Source organism: Sinohyriopsis cumingii, chromosome 3, assembly GCF_028554795.1.
Source record: "Sinohyriopsis cumingii isolate HCF-2022 chromosome 3, ASM2855479v2, whole genome shotgun sequence".
Lineage (NCBI taxonomy): Eukaryota > Metazoa > Mollusca > Bivalvia > Unionida > Unionidae > Sinohyriopsis > Sinohyriopsis cumingii.
The window spans coordinates 607,878-630,850 of NC_142963.1; the positions used below are offsets into that span (position 1 = coordinate 607,878).

The window sequence follows — 22,973 nt, forward strand, 5'->3', positions numbered from 1 at the left end:
CTAATGCTTTCTGTCAGCAATAGTCAAATTCTTTTAAGTGGATTTTGAGAACTAGTCATTCAGAGGCATTTCTGTTTTTAGCATTGACAGCAATTTTTGCTAAAAATTTGGATAAAATTCTGTAGTCTTTTAAAAGTTTTACACTTTTATTGATGGCTGCCATACTATAAGGCAGATCGGCATCATGTGTAAAAATCTGAATGCTCCACATTCCAGGAAGCTTACAAACATTTTCATGCCAAGATACTTTATGCCACATTTGTTCAAATTCCAGTGCTTGGTTTTAAGGAATAATTGGTTTCTTTATTACATAAACTGGTAGCCATCCATAAAGTATGGTCTGGGAACTTACTCTAGAAAAAATGGTATTTTGTGCTAAGACCCCATTTTCTCTGAGTCACAATGACCCTGACTTTTTACTTTTGAGCCCAAATTAAAAGGCTTCTTTCTTACCCAAACAGATAAGCCACCCACAAACTTTGGTGATGGTACATGATTAAAAACTGAAGAACCTGAAAAAACCCTGTTAAGATCCACCAACTCATAGGAAGCTACTGGCACGCTTTCTCACATACCCATACTGACTGAGCCTGACACTCAATTCCACGTGGAATGAGGTGGAATGGCAGTGGTTGGTAAAGGTGAATGTTTGAGACCACTCTCCCACTTGGGCCCCAGTTTTCAAGGTCAAAAACCAACAGGTTAAAGAAGGGAAAATATGCACATATGCTGTACATTCATTTATATTCGTTATTCAAAATTCTTGTTAAAATATTGCAATAATTTTATCTCAAAGTAATTATGTATAGCAATAAAGATACAAATCTATCATAAAACATTTACATTTATATCTGAAGATCACGTAAACATACAGGAACTGCAAAATTAACTAAGGTAATATTTATTTATCCTGTCCATTAGTTAACTTGACATGTACATATATTTCAGACTCACTTCACACTTAGCACAAGAACTGCATAGTTAGGTATGATAACACTTAAAGATCCTGTGTGTAAATTTTACCTTTATGGTTTTAATTTGATCCTGATTGTAAATTTCACTGTAACGGTTTTAATTTGATCTTGATTGAAAATTTCACTGTAATGGTTTTGATTTGATCCTGTGTGTAAATTTCACTGTAATGGTTTTAATTTGATCCTGTTTGTAAATTTCACTGTAATGGTTTTGCTTTGATCCTGTGTGTAAATTTTACTGTAATGGTTTTGATTTGATCCTGTGAGTAAACTTCACTGTAATGGTTTTAATTTGATCCTGTTTGTAAATTTCACTGTAACGGTTTTGATTTGATCATGTGTGTTAATTTCACTAATGGTTTTGATTTGCTCCTGTGTGTAAATTTCACTGTAATGAATTTGATAAGCTCCTGTGTGTACATTTCACTGTAACGGTTTTGATTTGCTCCTGAATGTAAATTTGAATGTAACGGTTTTGATGTGGTCCTGTGAGTACATTTTACTGTAACAGTTTTGATGTGGTCCTGTGAGCAATTTTCACTAATGGTTTTGATTTGCTTCTGTGAGTAAATTTCACTGCAAAAGTTTTTATTTGAGCCTGTGTGTAAATTTTTCTTTAATGGTTTATATTTGAGCCTGTGTGTAAATTTCACTGTAACGGTTTTGATTAGCTCCTATGCATAACTTTCACTGTAACGGTTTTGATAAGCTCCTGTGTGTAAATTTCACTGTAATGGTTTTGATAAGCTCCTGTGTGTAAATTTCACTGTAATGGTTTTGATCAGGCTTTAAATAAATCTGGAATATATTTCTACCAATTATTGAAATTAAACGAAAGAACTCACCTATCCAAAAACAAAATGAACTTATTCAAATACACAACCAAAATACTTAATTCACTGATGACATAAGGAGATTAACTCAATAAACAAAGGATGTCAACAGGCTGCACCACGGTGAACTGATGAAGATCAATGTGTGTGTGTGTGTTTGTGTATGTGTGTGTGTGTGAAGTAACTGCAGTTGTGCCATTTGTCAGAAAAAGGTAAATAAACAATACAAACTTTTGAATGACAAGGCACATTTGTGACTATTCCTTTTGATGATTCAGTAGTTAATCATAATGGGGATTTGCAGTGCTTCAGCACTACAATGGCAATTTTTGACATGTACTTCATACTGGTTTACGGTCTTAAGCATATGACAGGTACCATCATCACATGTAGATTTTAGATACCAGTAGTCTGACTCAATTGTTATTTTCTTTCTTTTGTTTTCTTAGCATAAACAAGCCCATAAATGGTCATGGCTTTGAAGGATATAATAAAGGTCTGTGGTATTTTTCTGGTTTTTTTTGCGATGCAGTGCAGTGTTGTTTTCAAACAATTTGCCTTTTGTCTACAGAATAGTCACCGATACAAAGGATTAAATAACATCAGTGGTATTCATTGGTTTTTACAAAACTGTCATTCATACCAGTATCAAATGTATTTTTTTTTTTTGGCCAGAAAATTGTTGTCACTGGTCGTGGTCTGCAGGTGGCTGATGATGACTGTTTATACAATAAATCAATCTGTGCATGGTGATTGTGGGTTGTAAATGACAAGTGGTTGCTCATAACAGAGGTCACTCAAAACAGGTTTTACTGTATTTTCAGTAATTTAAAATATAACACTTGTAAAATATCTCACAGCGTCTTCATCACCATATGCATCTGCACAGTTTGGAAACAACAAAATCTTACATACTGCCTATTTCTTGAATGGTCTGCTTGTATTGTGAGTATAACTGATATATAAAGGGACTAACACAATACTGGTAAATTTGAAGTTAAGTCATGGACATAAGCCAGTCATACAGGAGAATTATGAACTTTAATACTGCTTATGTATGTCTGCGTTTTAGATTCTAATTCTGATAACTCCATTGGATAATTATATACTGTGTCCATGTTCTTGATAACTCCACTGGATAATTATATACTGTATCCATGTTCTTGATAACTCCATTGGATAATTATATATTGTATCCATGTTTTTGATAACTCCATTGGATAATTATATACTGTATCCATGTTCTTAATAACTCCATTGGATAATTATATACTGTATCCATGTTCTTGATAACTCCATTGGATAATTATATACTGTATCCATGTTCTTGATAACTCCATTGGATAATTATATACTGTATCCATGTTCTTGATAACTCCATTGGATAATTATATACTGTATCCATGTTCTTAACATACATCAGCACAAAATTGTCAACCTCAAATGAATGCACATACAGATGAATATGAAATTACTTACAACTGTATCCAGTGATGTATCTTTGACTAAGTCAATCAAACAATGCACAAAGGCTCTCTGTTCGATGGTGTCTGCCATCCCTGTATAAAGAAAAAAGTTACAGAATGACTTTATTTAAGTTTATAAGAACATTCATAATGATACAAAGTAATCCTGAAATTATCATAAGGGTTCCACAAAGCAATGTCAACCCAAGAAAACTGTTTTCACATAATCGGTATACATTTTGATAGGACAAAATGTTAACATATCACTTGATGTGATTCCGATTGGTCCAATATGCCTATGAAATTCTTGTGCAGTATTCTCTATTCTGATTGACTGCAATCATGGGAAAATTTTCCTTACTTTCCTTCTGGAACTTTGTTTCTGCTATTACTATAAACATTTTGCTGGCTGTTTTCAAATTGATTACTCAAACGGAATGGTGGAAAATAGGCATGTCTGTCTGAATATAGTGAATTTACCCCTACAGAGGCTCCTTACACCATGTATAGCCTATCATGCACTGAAAAATGTGTTAAATCCCAAACACAAACAACAAAAACAACTAAAAGGAAGGGTATAGGTCAATTAATATCTGGTGTTGGGGTAGGGTTGAGTTGTATACCTGTAACATGGAATGGACCCTACATAAAAGAGTAGTTTAAATGCTAACTTATAGAAGTAAATAAACTCACCTCTGTTCACAGAAGAATGTGGACATAATCCAGTCTCCAAACTGACAGAACATTATCCAACCCCAGCATTTTTATGCAATACAATAGCTCAAATGATCTAATGTCTCTTATGTCATGCAATTCAGACTCTAAATCAAATTTGTCTATGTCTACTGTAGTCTACTGTTCCAAATCAATTAAAGCAAACAATATCCTGTCACAAATGCATTACAGTAAATCTAGAATTTCAGGATCCAGTGAGCATCTCTTCACAAGAATATCCAACAACTGGAATGCTAAGTAGTGAAACTGACACGCTTTAGCTGTAGATATTGAATGACTGATTGTCTAGCCTATCAAGCTAAATTACATCACATGGAACTTCCACTGGACATTCTGTGCTGAAGAATGATGGTGTCTGAGTAAAATGTTCTATTGATTTGGAAGGACAGATGATTTAGAATGACAGATGCTCTTTGAATTCTAATTTCTTTCTAAATCTATTTTAAATTACACGGTTTTCGAACTGCACAAAAGTTGTACTAGAGTGTGGTACTATTTTTACACACAACAAATGAAAGGTGCAGCAGTAGCTGAGTCAGAATGAACAAAATTATTTCTTCTTGTTTCTCTCTAAACTATCTCCACTAAAATAAGATCATTGTGAAAAACAGAATCTCAAATGAGTAATGATTTAATATTAAATTTATGAAACTCATTGAATAAATTCAGCATTAAATCATTACCCATATGAGATCCTCTATACATGACATGGGTTCCACAAATCAGTGTCAAAGAAACCATGCTATGGCATGTTCCACAGGACAAAGTCAATCCAAGAAACCATACTATGACATGAGTTCCACAAACTGTAAACTGTGCTAAGACATGGGTTCCACAAAACAATTCAAGAAAATGTCTTATGACATGGGTTGCACAAAACAATATCAATCAAAAAAACATGCTATGACATAGTTTCCACAAATCAATGGCAATCCAAAAAACTGTGCTATGACATGGGTTCCACAGAACAATGTAATCCAAGAAACCATGCTATGACATGGGTTCCACAAAATAATGTTAATCCAATGAAATGGCCAATGACATGGGTTCCACAAAACAGTGATGCACTATGAAACCATGCTATAACATGGGTTCCGCAAAATAATACTACACCTAGGAATTTTTCATTTTTTACAGTAAGAAAAGTTTTGTTTAATCATTCCTGAAGTGAATGATAATGATAATGATGTCAGGGATTAATAATACTAACAACAGCAACAACTGATTGTGATTTTACAGCACACCATCACTGAAAGGTTATTTAATGGCATAGAAAAAGTGACATGCAAGATTATTTACTGTTGATAAAAGGTTCATTATCAACCAGTGATCATAAAATCAAACAATTAAAAGCAAAATAATGAGATGGTGAGGGTAATATATGGAGCTTCCTGATAATATAAATGGTGCATGTCAATGGATAATTAGATTTTTTAAAAATGGTATTTAGGATGAACAACAGTACATATGTTATGTAAAAATATTTGGTGATAGCATATAAGTTTTAATTTGGAATAGATGTTTATTTCCTTCAAGAAGTTTCAGATGCAAGACATATTTATTGTATCCAAATGTTCCTTCATGTGTTGAACACTGTAGTAATGATCGCATGTAGGTTGGAGACTGAAATAATCTATCACAAAGTGCACCAATGCGCCTGGTTTATTGCAAGAAATGCAATCACGTGGGGGTCTTCACCTTTAGTATGTAGGAATGGGTTATATAAATATGACCAATTCTACTTCTTGCAATGAGCACCTCATCCCTAAAGACAGTTCTGTAGGAAGGAGCCCAGGGTTGGTTTGATTATGTGTAGTTTTGTTATTCACTGCATCATTCCATGATGCCTGCCACTTACTAAGTAAGGAATTTTTTATTCGAGGTTTAAATTTAGTGTTTGGTATTTTAAATTCAGACAGTTGAAGAGATAGAGCCATTTTATCAATGGAATCTGCTTTTTCATTACCATTAATACCAACATGACTGGGTAACCAACAATCTACTATATTGTGGGATGTACACAACTAGGAATGTTTCATGAGAATATCATCCAGTAATGGATTTTCCAGCTTCCTATAATTGTATAGTGACTTAAGCAATAATAGTGAATCAGAGAAGATGAAGAAGTTTGAAATCTATTTGTTTTCAACATATTTCAAGGCAAGGTTAACTGCTCTGATCTGTGTGATTTCCACTAACAAAGGTTGCAGCAGCAGTTTCCTCATCCTTTGACCCATCAGTGTAAATTTTTGTGTAGTTATTAAATTCAGTAAAGAGTTACTGATAGGAGTTGTGGAAGATATAATGATTTGTCTCATATTTTTCCTATCGTGTAGCATAAAAAGAACTTTGGGTTGTTAAAAACAAACAACAATAATAAAAATAATAACAGCAATTTCTAGTGTTATTAAATTCCCCAGGACAAACAAAATTACTTTAAAAACTGATTTTGAAAATTATTTTTCATTCTGGCTTAATTATAAAGCAAAATTATTTTTTTTAAAACATACCTTTCATTCAAATAATTTTTTTGGATTGGCAATCCAGCATTCCTTGTAAAGTTATGTTGTGGAAACTTTAGTCAGTAGGTCAGGTAATCAAGGGCCGTAACTTCTCTGCCATATTTAACTAGTGAAGTTATTCATTTCTGGTGACTAAACAATTACAGTTCTGGTTTCATATTTCCTTGAAAAGCATACTGTTAATCTATTCCAACCATTCAGATCAAAGAATTTCACTTTTTTATGTGGGCTATATATTTAATCCCCATTATTTGTTGCTGCATTTGTTTTACAAGCACTCTTAAGAAAACCTCTGTTTGTAAATAATTGAAATTATATCATGTCTTAACACTGTGCAAACAAAAACATGATCTGCTTTCTTCATTATCTCTTTTTTATTAATGCTCAAAGACAGATGTCAATGCTCTATCAATCTGTTGAACACTCTGACAAATGCCCATAAAAATAAATGTAGCCATCACCATATTTCCATAATTTCTGATAATGGCCATTACACAATTTATTTCCAGTTGGAGTATATACACTACACTGAGCTTGCTCACAATTTCAGGTTGCTACTCTACAATAATAAAAAGAAGGATAAGCAAAAGCATACTTTGGAGCTATGCCATCGTCTCCCGTAGATGGACGGATGCCAAGGTGAAGGTGACTCTACAATAATGACAGTAATTCAGATAACTGCAAGCTGTATCATGTACATTTCTGATAATGTAAACATATGCCACCAATACAGCTGTTACTATTTACATTTGTTGTTGGAAAGGACTGAGTGTTTTGGCTCAGATAACTCAAGTGTAGAATTGCTCATCTTGAATTTGGGAACTACTGGGTTCAAGCAGGGCTTGGACCAGGGGTCCAGTCATATGTTTTCCACTATCATTTGGTGACCCAAGTAAGAATAAACAAATATTGATCTGTCTTGACTTTCTGGTTCTAAAGGTAGATGAATAATGGAGATTTGAGGACATGTTTTCAAGAAGCTGAGTGAATATTTCATAGGAACAGACAGAGTGAATGAGCTCAGATCAGGTAGCTCTATTTGTATAGCATCCATCTCAAGTTAGGTCCTGGACTGGAGTCCCAGTCAAGCTGCACATATTTTCCCTGTGATATTGCTGGTGCCAGTGGTGGGACTCAAGCAAGACTAGCCTTTCATTCAGATAGCCCTATGTGGTTGAACACCATTAGGTAGGCCATGGGTTACAGTTCTGGTCCAAACACAAAATTTCTTCCTTAATATCTGGTAGCCAGAGTGGGGGAGCACACAATATAAATATGTCATACAAATAAACATCCACTTGAACTATCAAAGCCAAAGTACCCAATCTGTGTCTATAACTTATTCCCCTCCTCTGAAGACATATCATCATGTCTATGACCAATTCCCTTGCCCTGACAACAAAATCATGTATATGACATATTCCCTTTCCCTGAAAACATATCATCATGTCTATGGCATTTTCCCCTGCCCTGAAAACATATCATCATGTCTATGACCAATTCCCTTTCCCTGAAGACAAAATGATGTATATGACATATTCCCTTGCCTTGAAAACATATCATGCCTATGGCATTTTCCCCTCCCATTAAAGTCATATCATCAAGTCTATAGCATATTCCCTTGCCCTGAAGACATATCATGTATATGACATATTCCCCTGCCCTGAAGACATATCATCATGTCTATGACATATTCCCATCTTGAAAACATATCATCATATATGACATATTCCCATGCCCTTAAGACACAACATCATGTCTATAACATATTCCCTTGCCCTAAAGACATACCATGTATGACATATTCCCCTGCCCTGAAGACATATTATGCCTATGACATATTCCCCTGCCCTGAAGACATATTATGTCTATGACATATTCCCGTCTTGAAGACGTATCATCATATGACATATTCCCATGCCCTGAAGGCACAACATCATGTCTATAACATATTCCCTTGCCCTAAAGACATATCATGTCTATGACATATTCCCCATCCCAATGAAGACATATAATCATGTCTATGACATATTCCCTTGCCCTGAAGATGTATCATCATGTCTATGACATATTCCCCTCCCACTGAAGACATATCATCATGTCTATAGCATATTCCCTTGCCCTGAAGACGTATCATGTATATGACATATTTCCCTGCCCTGAAGACATATCATGTCTATGACATATTCCCTTGCCCTAAAGACATATCATGTCTATGACATATTCCCCTCCCATTGAAGACATATCATCATGTCTATAGCATATTCCCTTGCCCTGAAGACGTATCATGTATATGACATATTTCCCTGCCCTGAAGACATATCATGTTTGTGACATATTTCCCATTTGGAGTCTGACAGGATTTTATGTCTATGAGTCTAACACTGAGGAAATATTGCATCTGGACCCAGGGCTTGTGCCCAGAACCCTGCTAAATTTACAAAGGATACTCTACCACATGATCAATTCCTGTGACATATTTGCTTTATTTATTTAGAAATGACCCTACGTATATATTATCTATACCACAGAGACCTACCCAATGCAACTGAAAGTCAAAGCCAAGATACATTTGACAGTTTTTTTCTGTGTTTGATCCCTTGAATTTCACAAAATATCACTGGGGACAATTTGTGACCAGACTGGGACTTGAATCTCTTAACTCCTGAACTCTGGACAAGTGTACCTACCACATAACTATCAATGCAGATACATCTGACCTGAAGCATATTGATCTCAATAAATAAACCCAATCATCAGATAACATTAGCCCGGATCCTGTGACCAATGCACTAATTATACTTTCAAACTGTGTAATGTCATCCACCTGATGAAACCAGGTCACATGAGCCTTAAACATCTCTAATGTAACTAGCCTGATACAAGCCCAAAAAGAAATTCTTAGAGTAGAAAAGGTCAGACAACCATGTGGGAAAGTTTTTGAGATCACATTCTCCTCTCATGCTTTTGTGTTTCCGGTCATGTGTCAACATACATGGGTATCATCTTAATTAACATAGTTTGTTGTCGTGAATTATGTACATAGCATGGTAGATGCAAGAGGACAATTCAGTTAAAATAACTGCCCGTGAATATGTCACTTTGCCTTAACATGCCTCAAAAGTAAAGTTCACTTCACACTGCCTGGATTTCACCTGAAACCCACAACACTATTTTCTCTCCATACAATACATTAATAATCAAACAAAATGTTGATTTTGTGTCAGTGTTCTCTTCAAAGAGGAAGGTAGAAAGTAAGAAAAAGAAGTTTTATGCTCTGTAGTCAATTTTGGTGACAATTTGATGATCATAAATGCCCGAAATTACAGTTATCTACTGAATTCCCACTGAATATTCACACATGATCCTTGAACAAGAAAAAGCTGCAATTCTGAAGCTCAATCGGAAGGAAATTATGACTCAATGGATGTATTCAGGTCAATTATTAATAAAATTGATCATTTTATATAATATTTCATCTAACTCATGTATGAACAGATCATTTCTGTTATGGAAACAGTTGCTGATTTTTTTTACTGTAGCCTACTTTTAATAGTGCCATAATACTTTGACTTTGTACAAATGGGGTGAAGCAAAATGTCAGTGTTTTTAACATTCATATCAAGTTTTAACAATATTTGATCCTGCGGCGGTTCGAGTCTAGGATTCAGCCAATGTGGGTATGTGAGAAAGCTTGCCAGTAGCTTCTCGTGGGTCGGTGGTTCTTTCTGGTGTTTTCCCGGGTTCTTCCTCCACCATTAATACTGGCCGCCACGTATAGCCTATCGTGTGCTGAAAAATGGCGTTAAACCCCACAACAACAACAACAACAACAACATTTGATCAGCATCTATGTTATAAAATGAATGTGTGTGAAACAAAAACTTGAAAAGGACTATTTTGAATATGATAATTTTTGATCTTGTACACTCACTCCCCACTATTTTCATCAACTTTACCCAATTGCTGTTCCATACAGATGTTTGATACCAGAATGGACCTTATGCATACCTGTGAACTCTCACACTGGAAGAAAAATACCTCCCTATTTTTGGGGCTGTTTCACACCTACCTCCTGATTTCACTATATCTCCGAAGTTTTTGCAGATAACTCCCAATTATTACATCATGTCCGTCAATTTTCTCTTCTCCAAGAAATCATATATAAAAAGATACATTGTATGCAATCCACAGAAGCTATGTTTTATTTTATCACCTGTGAAGATTGTTGTGACAAAATAATTAATATCACAATACAAAGTGCTCTTTTTCTTCAGTAAATAAATTGTTAAGTTTAAACATTATTCATGTAAATTTCAGAAATGTTTTAACTCCTACAAAATTACTACAGTAAAAAGATAAACCACAACAATAAAATTCTCACCAATTAGTTTCAATCCATGATCACAATGAATGCTGTGTATTTTTCTTGATAAGCACAATAGCATCTCCATTCCCACAAAGAAACTTACAGCAGTAAACACCTGGCATTCCTATACCATATACATCAACTTTAATTACCATAATTAAATTAAAAGAAGGAATGAAAAAATATACCATGCAGTATATGTTCCCCAAAAGAACTAATTCTGAATAAATATTTTATTTGGTAAACAGTGTTACAAGTCTTACAAGCTGACCCTAAAGAAATATGGTGGGATATAAAACGTGGGAATAAAAGTTGCCATATATACATTAACATGTGACTGCAGATTTGAACTGTTAAAATGAAGTCATAGTCATCATAAGTTACAACTAAATAGGGCATCGTTTATTTGCCAATCAACTGCTGGTGCTTACAGACACACACTGTAGAACATGGTTTCTGTGAAGTATGCTGGAGGGGCCATCCTTTTCACATGACAAATGCAGTGATAAGGATTAACTAATAATAAGTCACACTGGCTTCCTTGCTTGCCTGCTTAAGACTAACCTTAACTAGTTTGGCCACAGCTGACCATAATATGAGAAGAGCGCACATCGTGGGTGAAAATAAGGCACATCACAGGGAGAAGATGTGTATCCCATGGGTGACCCCCCCCCATTTTACCTTGAACCATGATTAGGCCAACATCCTTCAAATTGAATTGCTGACCACTACATGTTTGCCCCCTGCCCCCCAGAAAAGTTTCTGTGGACACCCCTGATACCTCCTTTGATAATTTCATGCATACTGGACCTGAAAGATTGGTCAATGTTTATTGAAACTGGCATTTAAAAAATGCAGCATAAAACCTCCCGATTTTAGGTCCCAATCTCCCTATTTTTTATTCAATCTCCCTACTTGCCTTTCGAAAAGTTGACAGGTATGCTTATGCAGAGTATTGTTGCAATCTATGCAATGTATTGTTGTAATTGTGGGAGGACTAAACTGACAGAAGTAATTTTTTTCTGCTGATTTATTAAGATGGATCTAAATAGATGTGACAATGAATTAATGATCTGTTCGAGGAGATCTTGCTGAATTCATTCTGAGGACTGTCTGATATATTGCCAGTGCCCTGAAATATAAGTTTCAGAAATAATTATGTAGGGAAAAAAAGCAGGAGTATGATGAATGGCACACAATGGCCCCATGCTGTCTTTAATTGTCCCAAAAATCATTAGGTTTTTCCTCACCACAAGCAGTCAACAACATTTGGTCCAGATCTGTGATGCAGAACTAATGTTACTGAATAGGAACTATGCCATCTGCAATATTTGGTCCAGGTACATCATGTATAACTAATGTCATTGTCCAGAAACCATTTTTCTTCTTTAGTCACACTGATTTTGGCCATTTACCTTTTGACCAGAAATCAACTGGGTTGTTCCTTACATAAAGTGCCAACCATTCACAAAGTCTGGTCCAGGTATATAGTGTAGAATTAATTTCATTATGCAGAAACTATGTATCTTTGTTTTGTCACAATGACTTTGACCTTTGGACATGAAATCAATAGGGGTGTTCCTTACCTTAAGTGCAACCATTCACAAAGTATGGTCCAGGTGTGTATGATGTAGAACTAATTCTATTATACAGAAACCATTTATATTCTTTTAATCACAGTGACTTTGACCACTAACTAAAACACTGATAGGGTTTCTTTCTTACCCCAAGTCCACACATCCACAAAGTTTGGTAAATATAAATGGTAGAAAACTTGAGTAATTGTGCACAAAAAGAAATGGTTATGGATGGTCAATGTCATAACGCATGCTCTACCTTATGGGGGATGCATAAATACCTGTCTCATTTAAATATCTAAATTAATCCTAAGAAGAAAATGAGCTGTGACACAAAACACTAAGAGTGTGAAAGATAAATTTGTCTGAAAAATAGCTGAAAAGGTATCGATTTTAGACAAAAATCAACAATAAACAGTCAAAAGTGTTTAGCAAAAATTCTGAAGCCTAGTCAGCAAATTTCATCTTATTTACAGGCACATGCAAATATCTCGGCAAGTTAAATAAAATATATAAGTTCTCATTTGCATAAAAATTCACTCACCACCATGACTGAGGAAATACATGACACATTTCTGTTGCAGTTTCCTGTTTTTGAGGAGTGTTCTTTGTACAGATCTTGGGACTGTCTCAAACTGACCACTGTCATAGGTACACTTTAAAAGCTTCAGAACCTGCTCAAAAGCTGACTGAGAAAAAAAAGGAATAAAATCCCGTTAGAAATATGTAAGTAAAACAGAAATGATTTATTAAAATATACTTCATATCCATCCTCCCCATTTCAAGACTTCTTAGTGTTCTTACTTTAAGTCTTCAAAGATAGAAAGTTCAGATGTACTGAAATGATGAGAAAGAAAATTCAAAAAATATTAAAATAATTATTTAAATTTTTTTTTTACTCCAATTAAGATGTGTCATAAAGTTGATCCTAACAAGCAAAATCCTGAAATTAATGTCCAATGCTTTTCATTGTCCTTACTAATATCAATCTCCCTGGAACATTTAGTTTAAATCCAATAATAATAAAGGCAGTTACTGTGCAGATGCAAAAGTGGGCAAGTCTGGTAATCATGGGTTATAACTAATAACCATGGGCTATAACTTTTTGTAACCATGGACTGTAACTCTAGTAACCATGGGCTATAACTTTAGTAACCATGGGCTATAACTTTAGTAACCATGGGCTATGACTCTAGGAAGCATGGCTTATAATGCTTCTAAACAAATGAGAACAGAGACAACTGAACTCGATCAAGCTGCACACCAAGCCTGGTTGAAATCAAATTAAAATTAAGTTATTGAGCAGAAATGAATCTAGTCGATCCAACAACTGTTTGCTGTAACTCTGATAAATGATTATTTAAATTTCTGATAATCAAACTCAGCCAGAATTTCATCATTATTTCGGCCCAGACCAGATCTGGTTAAAAACCATAAACAATTAAGGAAGTTATTGTGAAGAAAATTAAAAGAGAACACATAGATGGAAAGACTGATGGATAAGCCAAATTTAAAGTCCCTGACTGTCTATGAAAAACAGTGGACAATATAAATATATGTCAATGACAAGATTTTTTTTTTTAGTTGGATCAAAACAGTGCTAAGTTATTAGAAGTACCAACATAGTAGATATAAAAATCTACATACATCACACACACACAAAATATAAGCATAATTATTGACATTATAAGTGGTTAAAAATTATTCAAAATGAAAGTGAAAGACCTCCACTAGCCACTAGATCATATCATAATGAAAGTGTGGAGCTTCATCTACAACAAATATATGTGACTTTCTGACAATGTGAATAGACAGAAAAATGGACAATGCAGGAAAGCAATTGCTGGAATAAATTAAGTTTCTTCTAAAATATTTACCAGATCATAATATGTTCATAGAAATGGTAAGAGGCAGAGTTACATCCCCTCACCCAAGAGCTGGCCTTGGCTCTGTGATGCAGCTTCAAGTCTTATGTGTCATACAGGCTATGGTTAGTTCATGTTATACTGCTGAAATATGTCTTAGTGACAACTGCCCTAACCTCATAAGCCTATATTCATAAGAAATTCATCTGGCCCTGGGTTAGATTCTTGTTGACTGAGTTGATAACCCCATGGATCAAGGACGACAGGACCCACACTGAAATAAGCCTCTTCCTTATGTGATAAAAACAAACAAGATATCCATTCTCCAATTGGATCAGTCTGCTTTACATCTGCCTTGTTGAGTACACAAGCCACATTCTCACCCACTGTAGCAGCAAATTAGGGTGAATTACCACTTCAGTACCATGGTAGATGCCCTGGGTGGAAAAGTCCAAAAAGAAAATGATTTCAAGACAAAAGACTGTTTTCTCATGAGCAGGAGTATATTTTTAGTGACAAAAGCAGGAGTCATCATGAAATAAAATGGACCATCCTGGTGGAACTGTACAGAGTTTGAATCAGCTGATAATATGTGGCTGTCACTGATTCTGCCTGCTATAGACAAGAGTAACCAGGAAGCAGAGCTTGCATGAAAGGTGATTATAAGAGAATCTATATGGTGCTTTAAAAGGTGACATTTCAATCATGCCAGAACCCATGGCAGGTTCTGTTTGGATAAATCACATATGCCTTTGGTCAAGACAAATTACAACTGGCTTGGTCAATGAGGTCTTTGTTATGGCCTATGCCACCCCTTCCATGATCACACACAAGTGTCAGAGATCAAGGAATAGTAGTCTTATTTTCCTTAAAAACCATGGGACAAAGTCAGCTACTTGTGGTATGGAGACTTTGAATGCCGAGATGTATCTCTGCTTAAAATATGGGTAGAAAACTCTCCCATTTCCTTTCATAGAGTTTTGAACAAGTGATCTACCTGCCCAACAAATTCTACCCATAACTTGTTCAGAGATGGGTTTTGTATGAAGGCATATTTGAAATGGGTCAGATAGGATGGTTCAGGATCTTATAGTTCAGGTGGAGAACGTGCACATGAATGTCTCAGAAGATGAAAAGACAGAACTCTGTTGCAAGACTTTTCCCCCACTTGAAGTTAACAATCAGGATTCATTGGCACTCAGATTATCAGTTTTTGCAACACCTGGGAATCAAATGGGTATGTGGAAACATGCATGCACTGAGACTATTCAAATATGGGAAAAGGTATTTCCTGCCCAGAAGTTTGGATCTGGGACTGGCAAGACAAGGGTTAGGAACCTGGCTCACAACCATGTCATAAAGAGGCAGCTGATTTTGTCAACACAGTGAGTTTGTTTGGAACGTCAGCATTTCTGGGGTGTGGCCAACTTGAGTGCTGATTCATTGACATGATCACAACCTTGAGAAATCCCCAATGAGACAACAGGTCATAAGACTTGGTTCTCCATAGCCTTCTTAAGTAAATGACAACAGTCAAGATGTCCAAAAAGATGGAGAGTGCCCTTCTAAATAATGACTGTCACAATCCTAAGGTATTCACTATGGCCTTTGTCTCCAGAAGGCTCATATCTGTGAAACTCTTCTGAAGGGAATGAACTTGGCTCAAATGAAACTGTGGTGGGGTACGCATGATCCACATATGACATTATTTGGAGAGGAAAACTTTAAGGGGTTTCGAATCCCTTGAACAAATGACTCAAGAGCAGGGATGAAAGGAGATTTATCCAAGTTAAAAAGGAATCCCAAGAAAATTCAAGATTGAAAAAAAATGATTTCCTGTCCTGACAGAAAATGCTGCTCACCCAGTGCTTTTGGAGGATGTCATCAAGTCAGCAAGTGTCATGGATGTGGAGGTTCTGAAGAGAGAGGCAACTCCATCAGTGATTCTTATGAAAGTCAAGATCTCTGACAAACAACATAAGTGACCAATACATGCTGATGCACCTGAAGGACTTGGTGGAGAGAGCTGAGCTCATGCAAAAGTTATGGGGTAAAATCATAGTAAGTGTATGTTACTACAACAAGTCCCCGGTTGTCAGGACAGGGTAGTGATGAAGGACATCACCATTGGAGGTAATGGAAAAGGATGGCACAGACATGGCATTGTTTTCTGCAGGAAGGCTGCTGGGTAGGAAAGATGAATTAAAGCCAGTCATTCTCACTCCATGTCATTTGCTCAGGGAAAATGAACCCTCACTGAGGAGCAGGGTCTGAGGAAGGTTTTCTCATCTCCCATGTGTCAAAGGGAACCTTCGGACAATTCTGGTCCTTCTTGGGGAACAAAGGCTGTGTTCTGGGTCACTTGACTGGCATGATATTGGTTTCTTGGTGGCCTGTTTTCTGACTATCTCCATCTGACTATGTAATAGAGGCTGGAAGACAAAGACTGCAATCTGAAAATGGCCTTGTGATGCATGGTCTTTTAGCAGCAAGGACACAGATGGGAATGAATCTCTTTCCATGAGATGAAGCTTAACAGAATCAGCTAGGCAATCAAGTGTGAAGGTTGGGCTGCCTGTTGATAACACAAGCCACATTCTCACACATTTTAGCAACAAATTAGGGTGAATTGTTTTTAGTGTTTAAGAATAAGTGGTATGTTGTGTAATTTTTTACCCACTATGTGGTCTGTTGTGTAATTTTTACCCACTATGTGGTCTGTTGTGTAATTTTTACCCACTATGTGGTCTGTTGTGTAATTTTTACCCACTATGTGGTCTGTTGTGTAATTTTTACCCACTACGTAGTCTGCTGTTCAAATATTAGAGATTTTTACTGGCATCACAATTATTAATCATGTTGGATTTTAAAAACAGATTTAGTAGGATTGCTCAACGATTTGCTTATAATGTAATTTTGCCAGCAGCACAAAGCATGACCCAGAAAACATTTATCTGTAATAAATTCATGCACACATATCTATGACTAATAATTCTTAACTGTTAAAAGTGGAACTATATTATTGTAGTTATTAATGGTAAGGGAAGGAAAAGGTTCTGGTTCAGTTTAAAAAATATTACATTTTTCCAGGTTTTGTCAAGCTGGGCAAATAATCCTGGAAAAAATAATACCACTAAATCAGTTATATTAGTATTATTTTAAATTTGGTATTTTGCTACTGTATCTTAGCAAATAATTTAGGCAATATTTTTCTCTGATTTTTTTACCTAATTTTTATTCATTGTCAAAACTGTTTGCCTGATTTCGTTACCAGAGGATGTCCTCACTTAAGGCACAATGACACAACTGATCAGAAGAACAGCTTTATGTGATAAATGACAAAATTTTAAACTTAAGATTCCAATATTGTCAAAAAGGTCTGCATGGTTTCTTAAAGGTGATGAAACTTTGAGTCTGGGAAGAAGGTGTAGCAAGATTTACACCCCTTCCCTATAAAAACTATTGTACATACACACCTCTTACATAAGCATCTGTCGTACATCAAGATTATTCAAAATGGTAATTGTGAGTTTGAAGAATAAACACTGATGGTTATAATTAGTTATAATAATATCAAAGAAAACTTTCATTTTAGGTCACAAAAAACTTAATATTTTACAAGGCACAGAATCAGCCTGCTGGACGGTTCCTGACTGGCTAAAATATTTACCAGACATAAAGTTATGTAAGTTGTTTCATAAGAAACCTTGGTATGGGCAAATTTGCATGCAGCAGTAGGCTGGAACCTAAAGCCTTTTTCATTTCCTTGCTGACATCTGAAGCAAATCATCCACAGGCTGTATGTTTTTGCCCATCTTACCGCAAATATGTGGTAATTTTGCAGAATATTACCACTACACTCTATGGGAACTTAGTTTGCTTGTGGCCAGAAAGGCCTGTTAATGCTTGGGTACTTAGAGCTGCCTTTTACAATAATGTAGAATGTCAGCGACTTGACCTGACTGTGGAAGCTGTTTGAAAGAAGGGTTTCTAGGTAAAGACATAAAAAGACACTGAGAGTCTGTTAGAGGCCAAAGAAGGAGCAGCAGCAGGAGGACAAAACTGTAGAGGCAGAAGCCAAAAGATTTCTTTAATCAATGCATGGAAGGCTGTGCCTTCTCAGGACATCATCGGATCAAGAAAGATGTGTTTGTTAGATTGTCCTTATAAACCATACAGAAAAGGGTGGTACAAAAGACTCCTGCAAAGGAAGCATTGACCAAGATGGCAAAGCAGGTTGTTGGGGATGGTGAACATGAATGAGCTGGATACTAGGTGTGCTGATTCACAGTAGTAAGAACTAGGTTAAAGGACTGGTGACAGACCTCCCTTGTGCCAAATCAATGCATTCAATACTATAATATGCTGATTCTCCATGACTGAAACTGGCATCACCATGTGCAAAATGCTGTATTGTGTCCAAGACTGGTGTCTGAGAAAACGCATCACTGTACTCAGTTCTGGCAGTAAAACATACAGGTTAAAGCTGTACCTGAACTGCACTGGACATAGTTTAGGACTGGCTGACATATAGTCCCAATCTACGGTACCGGCTATCCTGGGAATGATGACCAATACTGGAGTCTGCTTGTGGTGATGAAATATCCAAGATGGGTCCAGTTGGACTGTCATATATCAGTACTGGCTTGGTAGTCTGTGCTGTTATGGCATGTGCTAGATGTAGCAGTGTGCTGTTATGGCATGTGCTGGAGGTAGTAGCGTGCTGTTATGGCACGTGCTGGAGGTAGTAGTGTGCTGTTATGGCATGTGCTGGATGTAGTTGTTGTTGTTGTGGGGTTTAACACCATTTTTCAGCACACGATAGGCTATACATGGCGGCCAGTATTAATGGTGGAGGAAGAACCCGGAAAACCCCGGAAAGAACCACCGACCCACAAGAAGCTACTGGCAAGCTTTCTCACATGCCCACATTGGCTGAATCTTAGACTCGAACCGTGTGCTGGATGTAGCAGTATACTGTTATGGCATGTGCTGGATGTAGCAGTGTGCTGTTATGGCATGTGCTAGATGTAGCAGTGTACTGTTATGGCATGTGCTGGATGTAGTAGTGTGCTGTTATGGCATGTGCTGGATGTAGCAGTGTGCTGTTATGGCATGTGCTGGATGTAGCAGTGTGATGTTATGGCATGTGCTAGATGTAGTAGTGTGCTGTTAAGGCATGTGCTAGATGTAGTAGTGTGCTGTTATGGCATGTGCTGGATGTAGCAGTGTGATGTTATGGCATGTGCTGGATGTAGCAGTGTGCTGTTATGGCATGTGCTGGATGTAGTAGTGTGCTGTTATGGCATGTGCTGGATGTAGTAGTGTGCCATTATGGCATGTGCTGGATGTAGCAGTGTGATGTTATGGCATGTGCTGGATGTAGCAGTGTACTGTTATGGCATGTGCTGGATGTAGCAGTATACTGTTATGGCATGTGCTGGAAGTAGCAGTGTACTGTTATGGCATGTGCTGGATGTAGCAGTGTGCTGTTATGGCATGTGCTGGATGTAGCAGTGTGCTGTTATGGCATGTGCTGGATGTAGCAGTGTACTGTTAAGGCATGTGCTGGATGTAGCAGTGTGCTGTTATGGCATGTGCTGGATGTAGTAGTGTACCGTTATGGCATGTGCTGGATGTAGCAGTATACTGTTATGGCATGTGCTGGATGTAGTAGTGTGCTGTTATGGCATGTGCTGGATGTAGTAGTGTACTGTTATGGCATGTGCTGGATGTAGCAGTGTACTGTTATGGCATGTGCTGGAAGTAGCAGTGTACTGTTATGGCATGTGCTGGATGTAGCAGTGTGCTGTTATGGCATGTGCTGGATGTAGCAGTGTACTGTTATGGCATGTGCTGGATGTAGCAGTGTGCTGTTATGGCATGTGCTGGAAGTAGCAGTGTACTGTTAAGGCATGTGCTGGATGTAGCAGTGTGCTGTTATGGCATGTGCTGGATGTAGCAGTGTACTGTTATGGCATGTGCTGGATGTAGTAGTGTACTGTTATGGCATGTGCTGGATGTAGCAGTGTGCCGTTATGGCATGTGCTGGATGTAGTAGTGTGCTTTTATGGCATGTGCTGGACGTAGCAGTGTACTGTTAAGGCATGTGCTGGATGTAGTAGTGTACTGTTTTGGCATGTGCTGGATGTAGCAGTGTGCTGTTATGGCATGTGCTGGATGTAGCAGTGTGCTGTTATGGCATGTGCTGGATGTAACAGTGTACTGTTATGGCATGAGCTTTTATGTAGTAGTGTGATGTTATGGCATGTGCTGGATGTAGTAGTGTGCTGTGGTGGGACTGTAACAATGTGGGAAGCCTGTGATGGAAAAGACTGCATCATCTTTTGCACCATCAAACAACAAAATTGGACAACTTTAGTGGAAACTACTTGTCTATGATGCAAACAGAGATGAAGACAGAAAATAAATGAAGATACATCATTGAGGTGAGAAAGCTCTAGGAACTGTTTGAGCTGATAGAAAGCTACAAAGTGGGCAGTATTTAAAAGTCCTTGTGTAAATGCATGCTGAATGAGTGAAAATATTGAAGACTACTCTCATCTAATGTCTGCCTTGTCAAGAAGAAAACCCTGAAGCACTTTTGTTGCTAAAATAACCCAAAAGCAGTGAATGTCCTTTTAGCTTAGGAGACTGGATTCTAAAGGCAGTGGGTGTTCTTCTATATTATAATCAAGTAATGCATCTGAAGAAGAAACATGATTACAACAGGATACTTGCATCTCATGATGTGGGATTTAAAGAAAGTAGGGTTGAAGATAATGGCCGGGGCTATGTATAGCCTCTGATGTCATGATTCAATTATGTATTACCATACAGTGTTCAGTAAAATGCATATTGTGATACACACCTTGGGCTCGTTGCAATATCATTACCAAGTTATTATAGGAGCCATGGTGACTCAGTGGTTAGCATGCTGGACTCATGACCAAAATGGTGCTGGTATGAATCCTGCCATCCAACCAGTCTGGGTCAGCTATCATGATGTGTCCTTGGGCTAGGCATCTGACTCCAACTGCCTCAGCACTATATAACCTATTTGTGTTTGTGTGCTGTAAAGCAGCAAACTAAACCAAATGAAGTTACGATAGAAGCCTCCTTGTCATCACAATTACTATCTTTGCACATTCACTTGAATAATTTGTATTTCAGAGTAAAAGCTAATCTTACCAAGAGAAAACTTAACTGGCCCTAAGTCTATGGCTACCATGACAAATCCCCATGCTTTCTGTACATATCTCTTGTTCCACCCCTCCCATCCAGTATAAAGTTAAGAAAACCAAAAAGCTATTCAAAAATGACACCGTGACCAGGGAAGGAGGCCAAAATCATTCCTCTCTTGCAGATTGTTATTACATGGACAATCAGTGTACAAAATCTGGTGATATTAGAAACACCAGTATAAGGAGATGGACAGTCGGATCAATGTACAAACACTGAGTTGAACTGTAACAATTCATACAGCAAATCCATTAATTTCATGCATTCAAAGTGCCAAATATTTTACAATGTCATTTAACAGCATTAAGTGCTATATCATTCATGAATAACCTGAAACAGAGCAGTGATATATCATCACAAAAAACTGATATTGCTGATATGTGTCAATGCATCATTGTGTGGTTTCTATAATGACATGACCGGGTTTTATCTGAGTCGACTGACCCATAGAAATGACCACACTGAAATAGCCACATGCATATAAAGAGACTTTCTATTTTCTAGCTGTCCCATTGGTTGAAATACACCCACCTTTTTTACATCGACCAGCCAGCCCAAGGCCTGACAGAGTGTCCGACTACACAGTGAACATTTAGACATAACTGTTAACAGAACATGGAAATCAGAGCTCTTGTCAGGCTGGAAGCTACCTACAGCAAACTCTATAGGTAAAAGAAGTATGTTTTCGAGTTCATCAGCGTCTGCCTTTGGGCAACTATATAAGAAGAAAAAAGGCAAAAAAGATTAGTGTTTATCAATACAAAAAAAAGAGTATGGTAGATTTAAATATAAGTGAAGCAAAATGTTGATTCTGACTGCTCCACGCAAACTGCAAACAACAAGTACCATGATCTGCTTTCATTTTATGTGATGACAGATTGTGGTGTGTGCAATTTGCAGTTTGACGACTTATAAGTGAGTATATTCAGTATTGCTTTGACAAAAATTGAAGTTTTGTTTGAATTACAAACAATATATCACTCCATTATTACAACTGAAGTTTATACATATTCTTGCACCATCATGTTCATTATACAGCAACAAAATATTTTTATGGAAAATCCTGTGTCCTTGCAGATTCTGTCACCTTGATTTTCAAAAGAAATATCATTTAAATATTGTTATGTATATCTATATTGTGTGTTTAATCTTTTTCTCTATAATTATAGATTATAAGGGTCACTTTGTAAACAAAATATAACATAGCTAATTTTCATCTACAATTGTAGATTATATTTTAAGATAATTATCACTTGTAGGTAAACATGTTTACTTGTATCCATGTTTAGGACATTGGTTTTCCTGTTGTAAAAACCTGGTCTACCTGATATTTGTCATGTTCTTCACTAAAATTTAAATAAAAGACCTGATCTTGTTTATAGTTTAGAAT

General features: G+C 36.7%; 1 protein-coding gene across 1 annotated transcript in view; it reads right to left on the bottom strand.

The window, feature by feature from the left end:
* Positions 1-22,973, bottom strand: part of LOC149802319 (uncharacterized) — a 45,170-nt gene that overhangs the window by 11,985 nt on the left and 10,212 nt on the right. The window contains exons 5-7 of the mRNA XM_089951533.1: positions 22,115-22,298; positions 13,021-13,165; positions 3,287-3,366 (exon numbers count right to left, since the gene is read on the bottom strand). Of these exons, the coding sequence (XP_089807659.1) occupies positions 3,287-3,366; positions 13,021-13,165; positions 22,115-22,298 (409 nt within the window). The remainder of the gene's footprint in view (positions 1-3,286; positions 3,367-13,020; positions 13,166-22,114; positions 22,299-22,973) is intronic.